Here is a 14,615-nt window from a genome sequence, read left to right as displayed (position 1 = left end):
TCAATAATGTACAAAGAGGTTATAAACAGTTGTTATTTTCATGGCTAAATACTTTAGCCATGGTTATTTTATCCATAGACATAAATTTAGTTTTATGTATAATAATATCTACTATGATATTTTTATCACAAGTCATTTAAGGTTCATTTTGATATTATAGTCATAGATATATATATACTATGATTATAGTATCTTTTTAATAAACCAGATTAGTGATCACTAATCACCAGCTTGTTTGCTATTGAGTATTGACAATAATTTTCACGAATCTATGCCTACCTATATTGTTATTGTATAATGTAATGTTTATTTTCGATTTCGACTTCGTATGCTTCATAGTTCATACCTTCTATATAGCTGTAGATATTAGTTGTAATTTGTAGTCACTTGAGTATTAAAAATTGTTGACTTTTTATCAAAGACTTATAATTGGTTGATGAATAATTTTTATTTTTCAAACCACGACCTTAGATTATAAATTTATATCTCGACTAATTAATACCTGAAAAAGTCAATTGATTTTTGTATTTTAAGTTAAAAGCATTCCATTTCCAGTTATTACACCTATAATTATGACGAACTTCAACTCTCACAATAGAATTAATTCAAAAAAAGTCTGTACAAAATTATATCTATTTGTAGTTGTTTCTTCTTTTCTCAGTAGAGAAGTTTACTCTGAATGGAACACTAGAGATTATATGAAACGTGAACATTCACTGTTGAAACCATACCAAGGTAATAATAATTCATAAAAAGTATACAAATTTATCATTCTAATTGATCATTTTTCTTTCAGGGTCTGGCATAACAGTACCAAACTGGGACTTTATGGGTTCTACTATAGTGACAGATAAATATGTGCGATTAACACCAGACTTACAAAGCAAGTCTGGTTCAATATGGAACTCTATAGTATGTATTTTTATTTTGAATCTAGGAAAAAAACATCAAGTAAAAAACGCCAAAAATGTTTTTTTTAATCTTAAAATCACAATTATTGTTTTTAAGTTTAATAATAAAATAATGAGACAATATTATTATAAATAATTTGGTGAAAAACTTCGAATAAATAATAGTTTTGAAAAAAAAAAAATATAGAATATTATAATTATTAAGGTATAGTAGTTATATAAAAAAAAAATATATCAATATCCGTATAGTATATATTATGCTAATACCTATAATCTGTTTTATTTTCTCATTATAAAAATGTTATTTACCTCGTGTTTATCAGCCCTATGACTATTATGGACTTTTCCAATTTGAGGATGTCCAATCTCTAAGTCCATGTACATTGTTCCTCTACATTTTAATGAACATTCTTTTGAACATCTCCACGTTATTCGTTTACATCCTTGATGTTTCATTATATACGTATATCCACTCCAACAAATTTTATTCCCACCTTTATTTGACTTTATTACTTCCATATTTTAAAATCCACGGTAATAAATATAACGTATTCACGTCGAAATGTAACTGACATTTAGGATTGACACAACGTGTATGAAAGTTTCAGTTTATACACATACTCCTATCATTGATCATTGTTATCCAAAGTCATAAATTGTAAACCTTTATTATACCCAATACTCAATAAATTATAGGATTATACGTATATTTTTGTATAAATATATATATATATCCTATCTACGACAGTTATTTGGAATGGGTTAGATAAGACACTGGCCTTTAATTGTTGTTACCTATATAATTCTTAAAGTTTTGAACCGACGACGCCTTGGGAACTAGCTGTTTTCACAAAACTTCCACGGCGCAATACTATAACACGAATACCTATACTGTATACTTAACTATACTAATGATATTATAGCTAGGTACTATATTATTATACTATACGATGTTGATATATTTTTTTATATATAACTACTATACCTTAATAATTATAATATTCTATATTTGTTTTTTTTTGAAAACTATTATTTATTTGACGTTTTTCACCAAATTATCTATAATAATATTGTGTCATTATTTTATTATTAAACTTAAAAACAATAATTGTGATTTTTAGATTAAAAAAAAACATATTTGGCATTTTTTTCCATGACTTTTTTAACCCGTGTCGATTTTTACCGTGACGTTTTTTTCCGTGTCATTTTTTACGGTTTACCTTTTATTTTATAGTATGTTTAACTTAATTAATCTGGTTATCAATTATTCAGTCATACAATCTGATTGCTCTTAAAATAAATTCAAATACTTACTGATAACTGTTGTTAGTTTCATCCATTTCATTTTTTTCTTTAGCCTTGTTATATTAATAATTGGGAATTACAAGTACAATTCAAAATCCATGGAAAAGGAAAGGACAGTCTTCACGGCGATGGCATGGCTATTTGGTACACCCGAGAAAGAATGAAACATGGACCAGTTTTTGGCAATAAAGATTTATTTGAAGGGCTCGCTGTTATTGTCGACACATATAGTAATCATAATGGAGAACATAATGTATAACTAATAATTGTTTTTGATTTGTCCATATTATTTAATATTTCTATTTTTTTTTTTTTTTTTTTTTATGCAATAGCACCAGCATCCTTATATTTCATCCATGATTAACAATGGATCTTTGCATTATGATCATGATCGCGATGGCACCCATACAGAATTGGCAGGATGCGAAGTTAAAGTCAGGAATTTACCAACTGAAACTCATGTTTTAATAAGATATACTGGAAATACTCTAACTGGTAAATTTAATTAATATTCTTATTATTCCTGAAGTTAAGTAAATAATTTTTATTAATTTATTTGAATATTTTAGTAATGACAGACTTAGAAGATAAAGCTGTATGGAAACCTTGTTTTTCTGTTGATGGCGTTGAACTTCCGACTGGTTACTATTTTGGATTTTCTGCAGCAACAGGAGACCTGTCAGATAATCATGAAATTTTAGCTGTTCGTCTATATGAAGTAGATTCTGATGACCCTGTTAGTATTTTATTCCAATATTGTGTTAAATATAATTTAGTTTTAGATTTTGTCCATTATTCAATATTTCTTATAATATGCCTGTGTATCTTCTTATTAGTAGCCAAAACTAAATTAAATATTTGTATCGATAACAAAAATAGCCCATGCAAATAAGTTACAACAATATTAGATAGTATATTTTTATTTTTATTTACAATTACTTGATAAATTTAAAAACCTATTATTTAATAAGAGAAGAGTTGGTTTTCTATATTGGTTTGTTTTTATACATCGTCTGATGATTTACTAAACATTTTTTTTTTTCAGAATGAAGCTCTTAAGGATCGTTCCAATATAATTCCAAGTGCTAAAATATCTAGTCCACCAAGAGGTAATTTTTTCAAAAATTCATATGTTGGATTACATATGACAATAACTGTGTTAAATGTAAAATAATTTTTCTTTTCTAGAACATGTTGAAGATACAAAGAGTCCAAGTTGGAGTGGTTTAAAAATATTTTTTATTGTCTTATTCGTTATTATTTTAATTGCTGCTTTAATTGTTGGCGGTGTTTGGTATTGGGAGTATCAACAAACTCAATCACATAAAACTTTTTACTAAAAAAACTAATTAAATTGTAAATTTAAACAAAAGAAAATTATTTATTTAAATTTTAACAATGCCATAAAAAAAAAAAAAAAAACAATAATCGTATAAGTTTTTATTATTAAAGATATAAAAACAAATACATTTATACCATGTCTTACTTGTTTCAATCTAATTTAAGTCATAATAGATTCTTATTTTTATGTATTGAAGTATTGGTTTTGTATAATATATACGGTATGTGTGTTCCATTTTTAATTCCATTCATTCTATATTTTAGTCATTAGATTTTAGACTGTTGTACTATAGATTAAATATACACCAATACACATGATCTACTTCCCATACAATGTATAATACTGATAATTAATTATTAACGTATATTTTTTTTTAAATCTTTTAAAGCAAACTTATTATTAAGACTACTTATTAGGTTATGAAAACCCAACCTTTATTATAATTTTTAATAATATAATAAATAGCTTGCGATACTGTTGGGATAAGACTACATTAGTTTTATTGTTTTATACAATGAAATACTGTCATTACAGCATTTCCATTAATGTTGCATTAGCTGGTACATACTTCAAATATAACTTTAAAATACCTATGTTATTAGTTTAACCATTGTAAAATAATTTGTATTTGTTGGTATGTATCCTTGATGAACATTTATCACAGTTAAAATGTATTTTATAGTAAAAATATGTTTGATTTTTACTTACTATTTGTGTATTAAAATGTATCACATGCTTCATGTAAAATTGTATAAATATGGTTGCAGAAAAAATAAATAAGGTACAATTTTTGTTAATTCAGCATTATAATTTATTTGAAACATGTAAACATAAGGAATTAACTTTTGTCAGCTGATTTAACTGCAATTGTAAATCTTCTAATCGTCTATCTTTCACTCATACCATTTCTCTAAATAAATAATATTTGATTTTAAGTTTTAATTTTTAGTATAATTATGATTTACAAATAATTTTAAAAAAAAAACAGAATTTAACATGACAATTTAAGGTTAGGTTAGGTTTTAATTGCATCAAAAAGTGCAAAAATAATCTAACCTTATGTTCCATATCATTGATTTTATAGTTAGATTTATTTAATAATTTTAGGGCCGTTCTTACACTGTCTGGCTAAGTGTCGGTTAATGGTTAAATGATGGTTAATGGGATTTTTACTGGCAGAATTCTGCCGGTTAAGTATTTGTAACTTTAACCGAACATTGTAAGAATGGCCCTTACAACTTCTTTGCTGAGATATTTTTAAGTGCAACATTCAGTTTCTTATGAAAATAAAACAATATTATATTATAAACACTAAATTCATAATTATGTATACTAATGATACCTGTAACTTGGTTTTATTGCGTTACTATGATATAGTAGACAATTTTGTAGTTTTAATTGTCTAAAACACCAGTATGGTTCGATTTTTCTAAAATAACATTTAATGTTATTTTTATTAATCTTATAATATGGTTTTAAAATTACCTAAGAGAGGCAATTTTCCAATATAATGTTTTTTATAGGACACTACGCGAGGGAGATATAAGCTCTGTGTTTATTGTTCAAGAAAAAGTGGTCATCGAAAAATATCTTGCCTCTGAAAGTTTTTTAGTTTTCCATGCCACTGTTTAATGTTCAAAAATGTCAAATACTAGTTTTAAAGATTTTAAAAATTGATAAGTAGTATTCGGATTGTTCGTTGATAACTTTTCAATAGTTTCATGCTAACACATTTTGATGACATTTAATAAGATTTATTATGTAAGATATGACTATGATATGATTTGTAGGTTTTGAAATCTACTTTTCTATTTAAAGTATCCTAATTTGAAATCCTATTTCTCATTGAGCTAGCTGGTACATAACTGTGATGGTCTACTAATATTGGCCGATAATATTTTATTATTTCAGCAACCATAGCTATTACAATAATTATCCGTTGTTAATTTATAGAACACATTGTAAGTAATAATCGTATCTTAGCTGCATCAGAAAAATCTTTGAGTATGGTTTTTGTTTGTAAGAGAAAATTCAAAAGACCCAATCCAATGAATGATGTAACTTGAATTCATTGGATCAGTGGTAGCGAAGTCCTAAACATGTAGTAGGGCCAAAAATATTTCAAAAGGCCCAACATCTTAATACCGGTAAAAATAGCATACCGTAGAGAGAAAAGTAATCAATATGAACAGACCTTGTCCTAAATTTTTAAAATATGTCTGGCTATAACCAAACCTTAAATAGGGTTTGGCACCACTACATTAGATTATCATTATTAAATGAATCACCATGTAATAACAAAGGAAAACTGTATGATTGATTTTCACAGCTTGAAATTACAAAAATAAAATAACAAGAATTTATAAAAAAGAAAGTAAAAAATTATATTAATAAAATAATTATTGACAAAAATAAAACTAGTTACTAGGTAACATATAATTTTATTTTTTATTTTTTTTTTGGAAGATTAAAAATTATTTTTAAAATTAGGAACAAATAAATATAATATAATGAGACCTTAAGGAAGTCTTAGCAAAATATCTAAAATTAATATTTTCAATTATTGACATTATCATTATTGTTAGATTCATCAGAGCACGAGAAATCTCTTTCTATAAATTCAAATTTAAATTTTTTAATGCCCCTTGATATCAAATGATTACGATTTTCTTTATTATCAGCAACTTGTCTCTTTAAATTTTTTTTTAAATTCTTTGCAATTCTGACAAATGGCATAATTTTACATTTTCTGTCATTCACACTTTTTTTATCAACAATCTTCATAAATTCTTTATACATTTCATTGTTTTTGTCTATAAATGGTATTGCTTCGTCAATTGTAATGTACTCATTAGGTTTATATGCATTAAGTTCATCATCAAATAATATACAATTATTTTCATTTATAGGACTACGCATTAAATTATTATTTTGACTTGCTGGATTACAAGAATGTGGGTAGAAATGAGATGAATAATGTGATTTATTTGAAATATTTAAATTAGTGTCATTGCTATCTTTAAGTTCATACTCTTCAACATCCATGGGAATGATCTTATTATTTATAATTTGTGCACTTGAACTTATAGGAGTAAAATTGTTAACACCATATCCATCAATTTGAATATTAGAATTAGGAGCAGAATTTATATTGATTTGGCGGTCTACGTAATCATCAGTGGAATCATAACAATTGATACATTCTAATGGTGCATTGGTTTGAGTACATTTGTTTTTACCATCCACATGATCAAATGATTTGGTTAATATTTCAACATGACCCATAAACTGTTCATGTTTTTCCAATAAATTAGTTTGAGTAGATTTTGTTTTTGTTGTAGTATCATTGAATGTAATTGATTGATCACTACTACTAGTGGTAAGTTGAGAATTATATAAACTTTCATCACTGACATATTCTGTGGAAGTATCCATTGATGAATAATTTGTTTTTTCACAAGCATCTAATGATTCAACAGATGATTGATCATAACTTGATAAAGACTCATTAGAATTGTCAGAACTATCATTACTTATTACATCTGAATATTTATAATTTGGAGTATATATTTGTATTTCGTGGTCATATTGATAATATTCATTTTCAAAGTTGTTAACAATACCATCATTACCAATTATAACAAAATCATCATCTATTTTAGATTTAGCTTTTGATTCTTCTGCATTATCTAGCGTTTTTGTCGGTGATTGATCATGACCAGTAAAAGCAAAGATAGAATTTTCATTATTTCTAATAACAGAAGACTCTTTGCTTGGTATAAGTTTTATTTCTTCTTTATTATTTGGCAATTGAGATGGTATTAGGCAATTATATTTTAAATTATTATTAGTTCCAATATTATTACTACTCAAATTGTCTTTACCACTAAAGTTTTCTTCATCATTCAAATCTTCACTATCGCTAAAATCTTCAACATTGCTAAGATCTTCTTCATTACTTAAATTTTCCAAATCATTTAAATTTTCTTCAGTTCGCAAATGGAGTTCAACATTCATATTTTCTTTATCCTCAAAATGTAATTCATCGTCCAAATCATTATCGCTTTGTGAATTAAATTCATCACTCAAATAATCTTCATCCTGATAATCGAGATCTATACTTGATTCATCTTCACCCAGAAAAATTAGTCTATCTTCTATACTATGCCAATCAATTTCATCTTTTTCAACCTGAAAATTTATTTTGTCATTTAAATCTTTTTTTAAATATAAATTAATTTTATAGCTCAAATCTTCTTTAACCTTCAGATTGAGTTCATCACTAGAACTGTCTTCACCCTGAAAATTTAACTCTTCATTCAATTTGTCTTCACCTGGGAGATTGTGTTTATCGTTCAAATCTTCTTTAACTTTCAAATTAAACTCAACATTCAAATTGTTTCCAACTTGTAAATTGAGCTGATTGTTCAAATTCTTTTTTATCTGGACATTTAGTTCATCATTTAAACATTTATAACTTGGTGAAATTTGTAGAGCTGAATCTGAAAATATTTGTTGATATTGAGTTAAATAATTATCAGTAATATTATAATCTGTGCTTAAAGGGTATTTTGATTTTCCATTAATTAAGTCAATATTTAATGAAGGATTTGATTCTTCATTCCTATTGATATCCCCATGCTTTGATACTTCATTAATATTATCAGTAGTTAACGATGGTTTTGTTTCTTCTTTAATGACTAGTGATGCAATTGATGATTGATTGTTACAAATAACAGTATCACCAGAACTTTTGTTATTCATTATATTTTCACTGTTTTCTGTAAATGTTGTTTCTTCTTTGAGTCTGACAACACTACACGAGGAAGTTGATGAATGGTTATTATCAGTATTGGCAGAATAGGTATTACTTATAACTTCAGAATAATTGTTATCTGATGAACGTTTGATTAATTTAGTCGGTGGTTGATAAAATTCAACTTTACATTTATCATTATTTTCATCATATTCTTCTTTTATTTTCACATCCGGATACATATTAGTTGGTGTAATTTGAAATTCTTCTTTTATTTTTACATCCGGATACATATTAATTGGTTTAATTTGAAATTCTTCTTTTATTTTTACATCCGGATACATATTAATTGGTTTAATTTGAAATTCTTCTTTTATTTTCACATCCGGAAACTTATTAATTGTTGTAATTTGAAATTCTTCTTTAACTTTTGGTAATTTAGCTGATTTATGATAACTAGTAGCAGAATTCCCAGAATCCATAGGCATTTCATTTTTAGTATCTAAATGTTTATGTCCAAATTTTGCATGTTTTTGAGTATTTTGTAATCCAGAAAATAATTTATAATTATCAATTTTAACATCAACAGCAGGTGTATTTGATGTTTGATTACAAGAAGTAGGAATACCTTTACAATTTGGATTGTTTATCATTTCTGAATATTCATTTTTTATTATTAATTTATTTTTTCCTTTAATATTCTTTTCTTTAAATGGAAATTGTTTGTACTCATTTTTAAGACTGTAATCTTTTTTATTAAATTTTACCTGTTTATTCGCAAAACATTCAAAATCTACTCCATGTTTCATTTTTTCATTTGGATCTTGTTTTAATAAATCACTAGGACTAGCAATACGATTAACAGTGTGATCAATGTTCTGAATTTTTAAATATTTATTGCTCTGTATATCTTCTTTATTATCAAGTGATACTGACGAAAATTTATTAGAATCTGTATTATGCTCTATAATTTTGTCATTTATTTTATGATTAATACATTGATCTAAAGCTGAACTCTTCATACACGGTTTAACATCCCAATCAAAAACACCAGAGCTAGTACTAGGTTTGCAATTTGTTGTCGCCATTTCAACATCATGGCGATCGACATATTCTGTTGTATTTTCTTGTTTTATTTTTGTTCTATTTGTTTTAAATATCCTTTCATATTCTACTTGATTAAATTCAGTTTTTATTTCTTTTACAACAGTGTCAACTTTTTCACCTTCATTAATTTTCTTTTCAGCAGGCTTTCGAACAGTCATTTTTAGCTTTTTATTTTTATTGGTTTTTACAGTGCATAAAAAATTAACTAGTGAAAATTTATCAGCTTCTGAATGACTAACATTACTACTGTTGTGACGGCGATAAAAATGACTATGTATACAATCTCTTTTCACTATCATTGCACATTCATTACATGAAACTAACATTACTTTATCAAGTCGGGGGACTAAGCCAAATACAGGAAAGTCGTCACTAGATAAAGTAATAGTGTTCTCTGATTTGGTCGGATTGTTTTGCTTTGAATCTTTGTTGGAAACATTGTTCAGTTTTTCGCTGAACACAGACCAGGGCTGATTTTGAGTTGTTTGAAAAACAGAGACAATGTCTTCTACAACTGGTTGTTTCTTAGGAGACGGCATTGTATCCTAGTTGTTTGGTCTAGCTGAAAAAAAAAACCCAAGTATTAGAAAGTAATTTATTTTAATTTTGAATGAAATAAATTTTATAGAAATAGGTAGGTACATTAAATTAATTCTTTTATACATATTATAAAATATTTTACTTTTTGAAAATCCACAACACTACTATACTTTTACTAATAAACTACTAATAAGCAAATCCCCAACACAAGTATTTGTTAATTGTTGGATACTTAAGAGGAAATGATACCCACATGTATAGTCTCCGACTTACAAGACCATAACTTAGCAAATTTTACGCTTGGCAGAACACGTGTTTTTACATCTTAAAATACTCATAACTCGCTTTAAAATTGAAATATGATAAAAAAGCCTATGAGGTTGTCAAGATAATAATCTTACTTTTAAATTTTTTTAGAGGTAAATTTACTCTACATTTTAAACTACCAGAGCTACACGTGTTCAGCTGAGCGTAAAATTTGGTGTTACGCACTTGTAAGACGGAGATGAAACATGCAGGTATCACGTCCTCTTAATGAAAATATATTTTTTTAAATTAAATTAAAAATATCTTATTCAAAAAATATTATGAAAATACATATTCATAGACTCAAAAAATGATGTACATGTATATGCATTCATATCTTCACATATGTACAAAATTCAACACCATACATTTGTGATTAACATACAAAACCAAATAGAAACAATGATTAATATTTTACTAATATACAATATAGTAAACTAACATTCAGCAGAACCAATTTTGTGTTATTAACTTTAATCATACCTAACCTTTTATTATTGTGAATAATATAGAAATATAATATAATATAAATATATTATATATTATACAGGATGATAAACCTTTTTTTCTTTAATAATAAAGTTATTCAAAATCTGATTTTTGGAATCTTTAAATATAATCAGACACTATATTTTCAAATCCTTGAAATTTTTTTTACCACTTAAAAAGTGTCCTGTGGCGATACAAACTTTTGTTTTTCAAATGAGAACTCCTCTTTTTTACAATAAATTATTTAGCAGTTAATTTTTTTTGAAAATTTTTATGGATTGAAATTAAAATTCTTATAAGTAATTTTTGAGTTATTAAACTTTGTGTTCTAATGATAAAAGGTCCATGGTTCAGGTTTATAAGATATTTGGTCTATGGTGGATTTGAAAATATTAGTTATTAATATTAATCAATCAACATAAATTATTTGTAAAAACGACCTATGTATCATAAATACTAGTTCCAATAGTAAGTGTATGTTATACTTTTGTAAAACAATTTTTAAGGATAATTACCCTTAGTACAAACAGTTTAATAACTAAGAAACTACTCATTCAAATTTTTAATCAGATACATCAAAATTTAAAAAAAAAATGATTTACTAAATAATTTAAGTAAAAAAAAGGGGTTCTCATTTGCAAAACAGAAGTTTGTATTGCCATAAGATATTCCTTAAACAGTATAAAAAATCTCAAGAATTTCATAACATGGTCTTTGAGTATATTTGAAAATTTAGATTTTTTGAATTTAAATAAATTCATTATAAAAAAGAAAAAAAGGGGGAGCATGCTTGGTGAATCACCCTGTATACATAATAACATATAACATTTCATCAAATATCAAAGAGAAAAATTTTATTTGTGTTTGTATTTTGGTATTTATATGATATTTTAATTGCTAAGAAGTTATGAATGTGTTAAATATTACAATTTAAATAAACACACCTTGCTTAAAAATTTATATATAATACCTAAAAACCAGCATACAAGCACAGATAATGTTTTTAACTTATGCCTGGTCATAAATTAGTTTACTTTAATATGAAATCTAGTATTAAAAAAATTAGGTCTGCTAAACATACATATTTTGTATAAGTGTATCACATACTTGGAGGGTACAGAGTTCTCTTAATATTATAATATATTTTTTTAAGAAAATGGATAGTTTAAAACTTTACTGTTTGTTATATTATATTATATTCAAAATCAGTATATCTATGGGTTTATTTTTATGTCAGGAGCCTCAGGACAAATATATAGTATACCTATATGTTATAATTTACATTTAATCAGAATTTAATGTTCTACCAATTAACTAAATGATTTAATTTGTATTGACATTTTAACTACACTATAACTAGATAGATGTAAAATCATCAGAACATTCAGAACAATATTACGTTATATACAAAGGAAAAACTAATTATTGTTAAATAGTAATTATTATTAGTTACATAGGAAGTAATTTTACATGATGACTTTCAACGATGAGAAATCCATGGATACTCACTTTCATACTGAATTTTTTTATTTATCAATATAAATTAAAGTATCCGTATGTTGAAATCATTATAAAGCTATCATTTAAACATGCTAATTGCAAGAAATAAATTACTTAAGGTAATGTCATGACCTAATAAGAAATAATATTGTAATTTTGCTACTCAACAGTCTTCACTCTTCTAAGTATATATTATGTATAGAGATATCAAAAAAATATATTTTAAGAAAAAAGTTTTTTTGGAGACCCTGAGTGTTAGATAAATGTAATGTAGGACACATAAAGTAACTGGTATTGCATAGTGTTCAACCAATAGTTCTGATCAGAGAATTGAATCTGTTTGGTGACTTTAAATTAATTAAATGAATAAGAAGATTGATGTTCGCTTTCGTGCTAACTAGCATTGGCACACAAGGGAAATATTATTTACAACCCTTATTCAGATATCAGTATAAAATTAAACTTAAAAATAGCAAGCTGTGCTTGGGTTCACCTAAAAGGAACTTGCCCTATTTCCTCCCTCCCACACCACTAACACGACCTCGATGACGAGGCTAGTTTTTGTTGACAAGTATTTTTGCATTGAAAAATTAACATAAAACTACCTCCTACCCAATAATGCAGACACAAACATACCAACCTACCTACTTAAGTATTTCCAACATTTTTAAACAAACAAGATAAATGATAAAATTTAGGATATTTAATTTATGGAATATAGCAAGGGATTAAGCGAGTACTACAAATTACTTAAAAAAAATAATATATTACTATTAATTTTTTATTCTAAAAAAAACGGATAAATTGTATAAATCAAAAATCTAACATTACATTATTTTTTTGATTAATTGTTAAAAAAAAAAAAAAAAAAAAAAAAAACATCATATTATTCTATTGGTGATGACATCAATAATTATTTTACCAGCAATATAATAATATGATGGTCAAGTAGTGCATCACTATAGACACGCCCATTAAGTAGGTACGTATCAAAATAGTGTCGTCTTCTAACAATAATATTATTATGATAATATTAGTTTATTAACTACTATTGAAGGGGCACCTACCATAGTGCCATTACATCATACACGTAAATACTATGTTAAAATGAAAATATTAGGTTTCCATCTTAAGTGAGCATAAGAAATATCGCAACCACTGTCAAACAAGCGAACTATTTATAATATTATGTTATTCAGTACGTAATAGTATTAAAATATTATGCGTACACATTATTTTCAACCCCTTTACATAAGGCTTTTGATACTCACAATATGTGCTAATTTTTCTCGTCGCTATATGTATATATATATATATATATATTATATATAAATAATTTCCATATACATAAATATATATATATATACACATATAAGTGTGTCGGCCGTCCTCTACATCGTGCTCAACGACTCAATTGTGTCTAAAACGATAATACGATGTACGTCGGCGCACGAGGAAAATATTGCATGGATTTTCATTGTTGTTGTTGTTATAATTATTGTTATTCACAGATTCGATCGTCACAGCCGTCATATTGACATGTCTGTGAGAAAATCTCAGCGCCGGAGAGAGAGTTAGTGGAAGTTCAGTACTTGGTGAGAAATGAGAATGCGTGAGATCACTGATCAGCTGCAAATTGCGCGATATGTCTTTGTATCTTTGTGCACGAGCGTGTGTGCAATGCTGTGTCTGTGTGTGGCGTGTGCGTGCGTGTGCGCCGTGCGGTTCGTCGATGATAGTACGCTGTACGTGTGTGTGCGCACCGTCTGGATGTGAGCGTGTGTTCGTGTGCGTAGTGTGTGACTCAGTGAGTGTGCGGTGTGAGTGTTACTGACGCACTGGCCACTGAGCTACTGACTACTGAGGCAACGTGTGCTGCTGTGGCGCCCAGGCCCCACTGCTACTGACGAGTGAGGCTGCAGCATTGCTGAACCGCGGCCCGTGGGTGGTGGGCGGTAGCGACCGGTGATGACGGTACGATCGTCGGTCCTGGGACGCGATAAATAAGTGCCAGCGGACGGTACAATAAAATAAAAAATACATAAAAATTGTACAAGTCGATGTTTAATTATCGACACGATTATTCAAGATACCATCTTAAAATTTTAATCATGCTCCTCGAGCCGCGGTCCTTTTCCCTTGATAAAATCGCAATTTAAAAAAAAAAAATATAGCTGCAGGCACGATTTTTTATTACAGTAAAAATTTGAAATGTGGCTCTGCAGCCAGAGCCCATCGATAATATTATAATCCGGCGACTGGCGGGTGGTTGTGAATTGCGATTTGCGATACGTGTCCCTAATGATTTGTAAAATGTAAATACTTTAAAATATTTTGGTTCTCTTCAGTCTTTACCCCG

At 27.3% G+C, this 14,615-nt stretch overlaps 2 protein-coding genes across 4 annotated transcripts; one reads left to right on the top strand and one right to left on the bottom strand.

Moving 5' to 3' along the window:
* The first annotated feature begins 212 nt into the window (after positions 1–212).
* On the top strand, positions 213–4,355 carry LOC107173853 (VIP36-like protein). Its single transcript, XM_015524565.2, has 7 exons — positions 213–735; positions 797–912; positions 2,269–2,469; positions 2,549–2,711; positions 2,786–2,952; positions 3,262–3,325; positions 3,405–4,355. Exons 1-7 carry the CDS (start codon positions 573–575, stop codon positions 3,554–3,556), a joined length of 1,026 nt encoding a protein of 341 aa, XP_015380051.1. The 5' UTR covers positions 213–572; the 3' UTR covers positions 3,557–4,355.
* A 1,562-nt stretch (positions 4,356–5,917) lies between these two features.
* On the bottom strand, positions 5,918–14,176 carry LOC107173855 (uncharacterized). Of its 3 annotated transcripts, XM_089224257.1 has the most exons (3): positions 13,528–14,176; positions 7,822–9,983; positions 5,918–7,749 (listed from the first exon to the last, which is right to left on the bottom strand). In XM_089224257.1, the coding sequence occupies exons 2-3, from the start codon at positions 9,958–9,960 to the stop codon at positions 6,115–6,117; spliced, it is 3,774 nt and encodes a 1,257-aa protein (XP_089080383.1). In that variant the 5' UTR covers positions 9,961–9,983; positions 13,528–14,176; the 3' UTR covers positions 5,918–6,114. The 3 variants fall into 3 exon arrangements, with proteins under 3 accessions (XP_089080383.1, XP_089080382.1, XP_089080381.1); XM_089224256.1 differs by having other exon boundaries at positions 5,918–9,979; XM_089224255.1 differs by having other exon boundaries at positions 5,918–9,983; positions 13,528–14,175.
* Between the last annotated feature and the right edge of the window lie 439 nt (positions 14,177–14,615).

Source organism: Diuraphis noxia, unplaced genomic scaffold, assembly GCF_037042655.1.
Source record: "Diuraphis noxia isolate RWA-SAM2 unplaced genomic scaffold, SU_Dnox_SAM2 contig0003, whole genome shotgun sequence".
NCBI lineage: Eukaryota > Metazoa > Arthropoda > Insecta > Hemiptera > Aphididae > Diuraphis > Diuraphis noxia.
This window is presented reverse-complemented; position numbering and strand designations above follow the sequence as displayed.